The sequence below is a fragment of the Cydia amplana genome, chromosome 23, assembly GCF_948474715.1.
Source record: "Cydia amplana chromosome 23, ilCydAmpl1.1, whole genome shotgun sequence".
In the NCBI taxonomy this organism is placed as follows: Eukaryota; Metazoa; Arthropoda; class Insecta; order Lepidoptera; family Tortricidae; genus Cydia; species Cydia amplana.
The window spans coordinates 3511570-3522843 of record NC_086091.1 but is presented as its reverse complement, the minus strand read 5'-3'; the positions used below and the strand labels follow the sequence as shown (position 1 = coordinate 3522843).

The 11274-nt window shown below is 38.6% G+C and overlaps 3 protein-coding genes across 3 annotated transcripts; 1 reads left to right on the top strand and 2 right to left on the bottom strand.

Moving 5' to 3' along the window:
- Positions 1-1598: 1598 nt before the first annotated feature.
- Positions 1599-5605, bottom strand: LOC134658594 (uncharacterized). Its single transcript, XM_063514247.1, has 4 exons — positions 5590-5605; positions 3035-3203; positions 2326-2584; positions 1599-2006 (listed from the first exon to the last, which is right to left on the bottom strand). Exons 1-4 carry the CDS (start codon positions 5603-5605, stop codon positions 1599-1601), a joined length of 852 nt encoding a protein of 283 aa, XP_063370317.1.
- A 71-nt stretch (positions 5606-5676) lies between these two features.
- LOC134658699 (UPF0488 protein CG14286) lies at positions 5677-7630 on the bottom strand. Its single transcript, XM_063514351.1, has 3 exons — positions 7364-7630; positions 7141-7275; positions 5677-5987 (listed from the first exon to the last, which is right to left on the bottom strand). The coding sequence occupies exons 1-3, from the start codon at positions 7551-7553 to the stop codon at positions 5683-5685; spliced, it is 630 nt and encodes a 209-aa protein (XP_063370421.1). The 5' UTR covers positions 7554-7630; the 3' UTR covers positions 5677-5682.
- A 257-nt stretch (positions 7631-7887) lies between these two features.
- Positions 7888-10745, top strand: LOC134658898 (mitochondrial import inner membrane translocase subunit Tim10). The gene is made up of 4 exons (XM_063514547.1): positions 7888-8007; positions 8677-8831; positions 9373-9537; positions 10565-10745. The coding sequence occupies exons 3-4, from the start codon at positions 9396-9398 to the stop codon at positions 10711-10713; spliced, it is 291 nt and encodes a 96-aa protein (XP_063370617.1). The 5' UTR covers positions 7888-8007; positions 8677-8831; positions 9373-9395; the 3' UTR covers positions 10714-10745.
- The last annotated feature ends 529 nt before the right edge of the window (positions 10746-11274 follow it).

The window sequence follows — 11274 nt, the reverse complement described above, 5'->3', positions numbered from 1 at the left end:
GAGCCCGACGCCACGCTGCACGCCCCGCCGAACGCTTCGCTCCGAGCGTCCACTCAGGCCTTACACTTAAGCACTCTGATTACTATTGACCACCTACATTTAAGCTAGGGATACACGTGTATTGAGTCTGTCAGACAAATAGGGTAGACAAAATGCCAATCGCTAACGCTCCGTAACGAACGCAACGCAACTGTCACACTAATGTGAGTGATAGAGAGACACAAAGCGATTCGATGGCGATGACGAAGCGCAAGAGATTGACACCTTGGCTCGGCCCCTGTAAGTATGTATATCCCTTTCTTTACTTTACTACCTATAAGTACTGCTACTGTAAGTTAGAAACTTTGATTGTGATGGTCCGTATAGGCAGGAAAAGGAACACACGATATATATGGAGTGTAACATAGTAGGTATAGTTTGTAGCTTTCTAATAGAGCCTGACGGCTAATCCTATTGTCTATTGTTAAGAAAAACCACTCGTGCCACGTGCCACAACCACCTGCATAAAAAATCGTTCGTTCACTTTACCCAGGTAATTGAATTACAACTCCTACGGAAATTGTAATAAGATTCAAAATGGACTAATGGACAAATATTTTGTTAGGATGTGTGTGGTCAGTAACCGGAATACTGAGTGCCGGCGAGTCGAACGCTACAAAACCAGTCTAAAATGTGTCATCGAAATGCGTAACAAAGGCGCGTTATAGCAGAGCGCACCTACACTGGTTTTTTGAGCGTTGGACAAGCCCGCGCTCAGGTGCCAAATAGAATAGTTAAGACCCTTTTTTTTGCAGGTAAGTAGCACGTGCGGTTTTACTTAACAAACAATAGACAATAGGATTAGCCGTCGGGCTCTACTAGAAAGCTACAAACTGTAAATTCTTAAGATTACAGTACAAAATACTTTGTAATTTTTGTTTTTACGTGATATTAGCTGTGTTACCAGTATTTTATATTAAGAAGTTATTTAAGACTTTTGTACCAGTATTATTTTGTAAGAAAAGAAAATGCGAGAATATGACACGTTTTTTTATTTATCTATTAAACAATTTAATTTACTCGAATTACATAACTATATGTAAAATATCGAAAAATATATCAAATTAAAGTTCCGGTTCAAATTTCCTACGTTTAAGTATTCTGAATTACTTTTAGATAACCCCAATAAACTTCTAGGCCTAGTTTTAGGCCTGTTTTACTTTTAGATACATACATATAACGAGTAAAACTTTTCTAATTTATACAAATAACGAAGTTAAACCCATATTTATAATTTAATTATGTACCTAAGTACATGGCTCCATAATATTAGAATATGTCCTAATAATCACAATAAACTTTTAAATCTAAGAGATTATTGGATTATCAGGACATATTCTAATATTATGGAGCCATGTAGGTACATAATTAAATTATAAATATTGGTTTAACTTCGTTATTTGCATAAATTATAAAAGTTTTACTCGTTATAAGTATGTATCTAAAAGTAAAACAGGCCTAAAACTAGGCCTAAAAGTTTATTGGGATTATTCGGACATATTGCAATATTATGGACCCATTATGTAATTAAATAATAAATATTGGTGTAACTCCGTTATTTAATTGCATAGATTAGCAAAAGTTTTACTCGTTATTAGCGCATTTTTAATCTTCCTCGCACATCCCAAATCTTCTTGAAAACTATCCGAATTTGGTAGCGCCATACCAACGGGTAAATGAACCCCCTTCGGACTTGCTTCTTTCTTGAAATAACATCCCCAGGCGGCTATGCCTATAAGTTTTTCAGTTTTCTTTTCAATTACGACGTGTCCTTCCCCAGCTAGTCGTTTAATACAAACTGGCTTATTATACCCTCCTACAAGATCGCATGTATGGTAACATGGCACGAAATAATTATCACTATAATCTAGTGGGTCATGTAAAATGTCTGTATTGAACAAATGCTGGCATAAAAAGGGGCTGATGTACACATTTGCTTGATACAAAGTCCCAGGTTGTTTTTCATCCTGAAAATTTTTGAGGTCTTGGTTAAGTTTATTAAATACTAAAAATCGCTTTTTAGCGATAAGACCGTTTGTTGTTACCTGGTTCTATTATCCTTTAAAATGTCTTTGTAGTTTTAAATGTAGGTATGTAAAATTTATAGGTAATTATTTGTGAAATAAAGAATATTTACTCACTTACTACTTACCTAAAACGGGAATAGGTATCATGATTAGGTGATGCTAGTTTTTAAATGACAGAAGGTTTCAATTTAAGCAATTAAATAATGTTTTTTTTATATATGTATGGTCGGGGCGTATCTCAAAATAAAAAAAAACTTACACTATCGACAAATCCTACCGCAGTAGCCGTGATCTCACCCATCTTACTGAGCCAGAAGTAATTCTTATCTGTTCTCGTGAACGTCTTGTTGTCCTGTTTATCGAACACTTTAATTGCATTCCATTTGTGGTTAGTTTTGTTGACGACAATAAAGCCTATGTCGTCGAACATCTGTTTGGTCGGTTTCGAGGGTACCACGAAGGCTATGGGACGAAGTCTGGCGCCTTGGTTAATCACAGTTGTTAAAGACACTTTTGCCCTAGAAACAATGTTTTATTATTCCCTGAAAACTGAAAAGGAGTCTAAAAACTAACCGAGTTTTAAAGGTTCTGCTGAATATATTACGCAGCGTACTACGTAGGACGTGACGATGGTGATGGAACATGGAACACACGACGCGCACACAATTAAACGAATCGAGGGTTAGCGGTAAATGACTCAACCCACTAAGCCAGGGGTCACCAATTCGCTTCATCAGGGGTCCGGTTCTTAAAATAAAATAACCATCGCGGTCCGTTTCTCCTTGAGTTTATTAAATAAGCGCAAAATTTTAATAGGTACCGCGGTCCGCATGCGCCGCCGTCCGCCATTTGGTGACCCCTGCACTAAGCCATTACGTGTGCGTGTGAACTCCGCGTGTAATAAAATCACAGCTTTGTCACGCGATCAAACTTCAGTCAGTCTTTCAATTTGCCGATACTGCACTTACTGGTAAATACAGCGAGCGGCAGTAACAAATATCCTGTCTTCTATACACGCCGCCGTGCACAGGTAAGGATAGTCCTTGTCAGTGGAATGCACAACGCGAGCAATCCACGGATACGTATTCTCTCCAGTCTTATTTGCTTGATATTGTTCCGTTTTTAATACACCGAAAACTGTGAAAAATTCGTAAAATTCTAGTGTAATTATTTACGCTCTAAGATCTAAGTAGACGTGTAGCGGGAAGATCCGCTGATCGCCACACTGCCCGCCCGGCCCAACGCTCCGCTCGTCACTCAAGACGTACCTACACCTTTATGTTTCTCCTATCGCAAACAATATCTTGCATTTCTATCTCATAAAACAAAAGACAAATTGTATTTCGATGTTGGTACGCTAAAGGCGATTTCACATTACAAATCATTATGAAAACTAATGAGCAAGATTTAATTAATAACTTCAACGGTACACGTAGGTATAAGTAGAATTTTAATAAGAAAGTTGGGCTCTTGTTGGATGAGAAAGCAGTCTTAAGCCCGTCACAGATGGAGCGATAATATATCGGCAGTTACCGTAAGATACGGCATCTTACGTACAATTTGACAGAACGAAGCTGTGTAATATATATTTTGGTATCTTACGATATATATAAGAAAGATATACATAAGAAACAGAAAATTACGCGTGCTTACGCTGCGTCACGTAAGCATAGAGAAATATAGTAAGACAAGAGTGCTCACTCCATACATCAGTTAGACTATTAATTTCAGTGTCTACATCTAGCATCGAGTAGCGGAACTATCAGTATTGCTACTTGACAATAGATGTAGCACCGACCGGAAAGTCTTATCTCAACAGCATAAGACTTTCCGGTCAGTGCTACATCTATTGTCAAGTAGCAGTACTGATAGTTCCGCTACTCGATGCTAGATGCTAATAGTCTTTTTGGTACTAAAACTGATGTATGGAGTGAGCAATCTATGTATTTTTTTCTCTATGACGTAAGCGAACAACTCGGGAACGCGAAGCGGCGCGGCGCGGCGGGGCGGGCCCACGGCGTTCGCGATCGCAACGAGATCGCCCACGTAGGACACAAAGGATTGATTCACCCCGCGCCGCATCGCTTCGCTTCGCGTTCGCGTGTTGTTCGCCTACACGCTGTGTCAGGTACCTGTGTAATTCAGAGAAGGATTTTTTGGCAAGTGAGTCGGAATGTACACTTTTACTTGATCAGGCGTAGGCTTTTTAGGCTTCTTAGTCTTTTTAGTTTTTTTAGTTTTCGTAGTTTTTTTAGTATCTTGTCTTAACCATACCGAATGGGATTTATAGTCCGGATATTCGAACTCGCTCTCTTGTGATGATACAACGTTACGATCCGGATATATATTATGACCGTAATACGAAGATATGCACGGTGATAGTAATAATACAAAAATCAAATACGCGTCCATTTCAACAGTAAATTCAAAAATAATCATATAGCTATTTTATAGCGTAACAGTAAATTCAAAAATAATCATGTAGCTATTTTATAGCGTGAGAATTGCGACACAAAATTGATTACGCTATAAAATAGAGCTATTTTATAGCGTAATCAATTTTGTGTTATTTTTTTTGCGATGCCTGTGCGAAGCTGAGGTGGATCGTTAGTAATAAAAATAACAGCCCATAATTTTTAGGGTTCCGTACCCAAAGGGTAAAAACGGGACCCTATTACTAAGACTCCACTGTCCGTCTGTCTGTCACCAGGCTGTATCTCGTGAACGTCGATCGTCCTGTAGTTTTTAGGGTTCCGTACCCAAAGGGTAAAAAACGGGACCATTACTAAGACTTCGCTGTCCGGCCGTCCGTCTGTCATCAGGCTGTATCTCATGAACCGCGATAGCTAGACAGTTGAAATTTTCACAAATGATGTATCTCTGTTGCCGCTATAACAACAAATACTAAAAATAAAACAAAATAAATATTTAAGTGGGGCTCCCATACAACAACACGACAGACGCAGCGAGGGACTTTCCAGTTCCGTACCATTGCGCAAAAAAACGGAAAAAAATCACGTTTGTTGTATAAGTCACCCTCTTTTCACTTTCTCCTCTCATCTACTCAAAGGTTAACTGGAAGAGATCCCTCATAGGGATAAGTTCGCCTTTGTACTTCTCACTACTTGTAGGTTATTTTTAATATGTCTTTTTGTACAATAAAGAGTTTACTACTACTACTAAGTTCTATTGGAGCCACACTTAAATATTAATTTTATTCTGTTTTTATAGTATTAGTTGTTTTGTTATAGCAGCAACAGAAATACATCATCTGTGAAAATATCACAGTTCATGAGATACAGCCTGGTGACAGACAGACAGACGGACAGTCCCGTTTTTACCCTATCGGTACAGAATTCCAAAAGATTTTTAACGTAAAAAGTTTAAGTAAAAAACGTTATACATAAGTACCTGTTAATTTTTATTTCATAATTATTGGTAGTTATTTAATTTACAAAGTATTAATATATTTTTACTTCAAACATACTAAAATTGGTCTTACTGTCTAATTTCCATCACTTACATTTTAACTTCTTCATAAATGTCTTTTTAGTTTGCCAATTCAGCAAGCCAGATTGAAAGCTTTTTTGACAATCTCAAACGCATTTACTGATTGTTAGGAATTATTTATATTATTAAAATTAAATTTAAATTCAGAATCAGTGAAAGTAAATTTGAATTTCTTGTTTTCTTGTGATTTAGTATCATTTTTAATACTGGTATCATTATTTTTATTGTCTATGGCTGCTGTTGCCTCTTGTAAAGTGTTGCCATCTATTGTGTTGCCAGCATCAACTTGATCTGGGGCTAAGTCGAAGTTGAACCTAAATGTTGAGTCTCTGGTTGTCAAAAATGCTGATTTTCTGAGGAACGTTGCTTTTGGCTGGGCCGGTGTGTCTGTTATCTTGATTTTACTTGTCACTGAAATTAATAATTTATTTTTAATGAATATGGATCTGTTTATGGGGAAAACAACAAATTTCACATTTAATTTAAATAAATATATATGTGAATAAAATTGTTGTCAAATTGATAATAATTTTGATGACTTCAAAGATGTTCTGCTGCCAGAGTTCAGCACTAGAGCAACCATAGAGTAACTTATACATACTGTGCCTTAAACTGTTTTTTGACAAGTTTTCACAGACAATAAAATATGGGGCATTATCTATGAAACCTTATTGTCGATGGCGCGAACACGTCACATATGAAATTGATACATCATGGGGTTTTGTTCACAAAGGGCCTACCGGGAAACACAAAAATCGAAACTCAGCTATCTGCCTCTTTACTGCTTGAATATGCAAGAGTGATTTGATTGAACAAAATTTCAACTCTCTTGTTTGCGGTAGACCCATAGATTGTGACTGATTGTGGTAGTGGCGCCCCCTACGCAGAGTTTCGCGTGATATTCCCTATAGGTAGATTTGTTAGTTAGAACCTACCTATTTGTAGAGACGCCTCCTGCCCACACTGTGGTAAGGAGGAGACTAGCTTACATTTACTAGCAGAATGTACTATGTACGCGTCACCGCGATATAATACATTCAGTAGACACACTGAAAGAACACAAACTAAAGGACGTCGAACTCAAAGATGTCCTTCTGTTCTGCAGGAAAACAAGAAGATTCGAGGAGAATAGTGTGGGAATGCCGCCGGGACAGTAACCTGCAGCTCCAACTCCAGGGATCAGGGCTGAATGAACGCGACACGCGATCGACAGCCCGCCTGCTTCCAGCCGGGTGTCCCTACACTACATCTACATCTACCTATTTGTTTTATCGGAAAGGTATCTTTTATTATCATTATTATTTATTAAGCAGGCAGGCAGTTGAAATAACTGATAATGCCTGTATCCAGAGTCATCAACAGAGTTTTCCGTGTTGAGTAGAATTTGTATTGTGCTTATCTCATTTGTTCTTGAACTCATTGACACTTTTTGTAAGATTAATTACCATTTTGAGAACATTTTTTAACCAACATTTTGGTTCTCAATTTGACGGGATCTTTGTTTGAGATCCCCAACCCAAAATAAATATTAAGTACAAGAACTTCTATGAAAAAAATATTTTACTTTTAGCTAGTTTCTTTTCTTCAGCTGCCATTTTCGCCCTGTAGTCACCGAAATGCGTCCTCATGAGCTGCCTCTTCCGTATAATGGGTTGGCTGTTGTTTTTTAACACATTTACCACCTTCCACGCTTCAGTCACTGAAAAAAGATGTTAAAATAACACAACAAATAATATGTTATTTATAATGTAACTGTAGCTAAATAATAACATTCTTCAAATACTTACATTGCTTTTCATTCCCTTTGTTTTCAGCTAACGTTTTTTCTAACTGTTGGATACACCAACACAACTCCAACTGGAATTGTCTTAAAGATTCTTCAGGATCAGCTCCTGCAGAGCTCTCGTTATCTACGTTCACCGACTTCTGAATAGAGGTAGGCTTCTTTTTCGCATGTAGCTTCGTAGGTTTCGGCATTGTAAATATATTTAATTCAAAGTTATTTATTCACAAGATAACCTCACGTTTTGTTTTGAGCTGTGTTTTTTTTTTTTAATTTTGACATTGACGTTTGACGTCTAGAGATTTACGAACCGGTAAAAACGAAAGTATTTTAAACTTGGTAAATACTCGTTGTAATAATCGTAACTAGTATTTTTGGAAACGCTCGTTTGTGGGGTAAATCGTAAGGTCCATTATACACTAACGCACGTGCGATAGTGTGTTATCGCTTTAAGCGCACAGTGGTGCCATTCATGTGTGACATAACGTGATAGAATTTAGAACTAAAACATAACCTCAAAGGAATTTTGTCATAATTTTCCATGAGACTTGTAGTATGCCGCTACCAAAATATGGAAAAATATTAATTTCGTGGTAATTACTTCAATATTAAAAATTTTTACAGTGTTGATTTATAAAGATTACTGCGGTGAGACCCGTTGATATCATTTTTTTTTAACTTTTCCAAATTGTTCTATTTTCAAAGATTTTTATCAAGTAGGAACTATTTCGGTAATCTGTTTCTTAAAATGTGAAAATTTTAACGGGTTGACAGAGCTTTATGATAGATAATTAAGCATCCCAAATCATTTTAAAGCATCACTGGATGTATCACACAATAAAGTTATTTCTGTGCTAATTTTCCTTATTTATTATAATCACTGGTTAGAAAAACTACTAGTTCACAATATATCGGCTTAAAACTCCTGCGTACATTTTCTTTTCCATATACCCTAACTTTTTCTGCATGAATCTTTTACGTTTTCTCACTATCTCAATATGTGTTACCCCTTTAAGGGCTGCTTCGTTCGGCAAATGCCTTTTAAGTATAAAGTTATAGGGGTAGTATAGAATTATAGGTATCCCAATGGAGAAACTAACTAAGTTTATGTGATGTAAAGCCCCGTCTCCATATCGCGCGGCAAACCATCGAACATTGGCTCGCCGCGCGCGCAATGGATACCGGGCGCATCGAGTTGGCTTGCGCGGCAGCCTGGTATCCATGGCGCGCGGCTGCCGCGCGAGCCAATGTTCGATAGTTTGCCGCGCCATATGCAGATGGGGCTTAAGAAGTATATATAATTTCTAAACATTTCAGGGCTGGTATAACAGTAGCGAGTCTGTCCCTGTTCGTGTTGTCCCGGAACACTATCAATGCGCGCCGCCTGGAGAACATGAGAGCGCGGGAACGCATGCGCAGATCTAACGAAGGAGACTACCCTGATACCTACAGACGGCTTTGAATTTGATTTTGTAAGTTTACTTCCCGCTGTCTGTCTGTCCCTATGTATACTTACATCTTTAAAACTTTTGATGTGGTTTGTGGCTAAGCCAGGGCATGTCACTAGTTCTAACTAAAGTAGTGTTAGGTATAGCTAGAAAATAAATGTAGTATTCAGTAGGTACCTATATCTTCGTAAGTCCCCATGTACTTGTACAAGTACAAATTATATTCGAGTTTTGAACTCATATGGAAATAAAAGAGTTCCAAATTCAAAAGCGCGAAAATTGCCCTGAGTCCAGCCTGAGTCTTACAAGGATATAGTCTTTGAGCTAATAAGGACAAAATAATTGAAAGAAAATTTATGATAAAGCATTTAGGTTTAACTCTAAGTGTCAATTGTCACATTGTTAATGGCCTAGATGACTTCATATTGCTGTTCTTTTCCTAGTCAATTCAATGCCATGTTTTGTACAAAAAATGCCTTTGAAAGGGTTAATCTGCCTAAAGTTTGGGCCTCCCATGTTGGTAGAAAACAATGAAATATTTATAAATTTTTATGTTTTTTTACAGTTATAACCTAAGCAACGTAAACCATGGCGGTGCCCCAGCTGGACCCGGCGAAACTGCAGCTCGTTCAGGAGCTGGAGATTGAGATGATGTCGGACATGTACAACCGCCTCGTCAACGCTTGTCACCGGAAGTGCATACCTGTCAAGTATCACGAGCCTGAACTAGGTTAGTCCAATGTCTATTATGTGAATTTAAACTATATTAAAAGAGATTAGCTGGTCTCATTTTGGCATAACCTCTAGACGCCCATACGTCAAACCTTGCCAAGCAAAATGAAATTTTATTTTGTAGACACAAAGTTCAAATTAGAATGGAACAGGAGACCTTTTTATGGGTCTCTGGGCGGTTAGAGCTGGGGTCTCCAAACTTTTTTAACTGAGGGCCATATTTTCGCGCGGGCCGGATTGGAACGCTTCGCGGCCGGGGTTTGAAGAGTCCTGGGCTAGAGGATAAAGTGCAAACTTTTATTGACTGTAACCATGCGCTATATATACACTCTTACACTTACCACAGAATAAATAATAATACTAGGTACAGAAGATTCACTCTGTAACAAAACGCGTCTATTACGACAGATATGACCGCTAGGTGGCGCAAGCGCGAGCAGGCGTCCGCTCCGTAGCGGTGCGCGGCAACTACTATGGCTAGACACCAAAACACTTTTGTCTAGCGAAATATTTGACTGAGCCCCAAATAAAAAAAAATCGTTTGTCAATGTGGACCAGACTTACCTATAGAAGAGCTGGGTTTTTTTCTTATTACAAGTATTTCTCGCGGAGCCCCAACTAAGGCTTTGCGCAGCTCTAGGGGTCTGCGGATCACACTTTCAGAATGGCTGGTCTACTTTAAATACACTGCTATTTTTGTGAAACAAGTTCTGCAGCTCGTTTTACTTTCGTTATACCCTCTTAAGTCCCCGTACAAACAAGTACGAATTAAATTCGAGTTGTGAACTCTTAAAAAAAAGTTCCAAATTGAAAAGAGCCAAAATTGCCTTGGGTCTTACGAGGATACAATACAACGGAAATAAAATATATAATTCCCTGATCCTTTACCCTTTTCCAAAATTCCGACTTACCCGTTATAATGTAATCCTTTAATTCCGTTTCCCCGTTTTACTCGTTTGGCTGAACGCGCCAGGAGCGCGATGCCTTAAAAAAAATGGAAATGTTTTTTTTTTGTTTTTTAACAGGCAAAGGCGAGTCGGTGTGCCTGGACCGGTGCGTGGCCAAGTACCTGGACGTGCACGAGCGCATCGGCAAGAAGCTCTCCAGCATGTCGCAGGGCGACGCTGATGCTGCGCAGGACCTCGCCAAGATCAACCTCCAGGACAAGAAGTAGGGACAGGAGTGACGCAAGTTTTATCTCAGTTTTGAGTTCTAGGCAATAAAAAAGTACCTAAAGCCCCGTCTCCATATCGCGCGGCAAGCCATCGAACATTGGCTCGCGCGGCAGCCGCGCGCAATGGATACTAGGCCCCAATTTCACCACGGTGACAGGTGCGACAATTGTAAAACATCACTGTTGCTGACGTCACAGGCATCCATGGGCTACGGTTACCGCTTACCATCGGGCGGGCCGTATTTCTGTTTGCCACCATCAGTGTATTATTTAAAAAAAACTTTATTATATGGGAAAAAAACACATTTCTCTAACCAAGTTTCTGACAATTGTCACAAGATTTAAAAGAATTGTCGGCAATTCTTGACAGGAAATGAGTTCTGTGTTGGAATTATGTGACAATTGTCGTGTTTCTTGTGACAATTGTCAGAAACTTGGTAAGAGAAATATCTGTTTTTTCCCATATAATAAAGTTTTTTTTAATAATACACTGATGGTGGCAAACAGGAATACGGCCCACCCGATGGTAAGCGGTAACCGTAGCCCATGGATGCCAGTGAC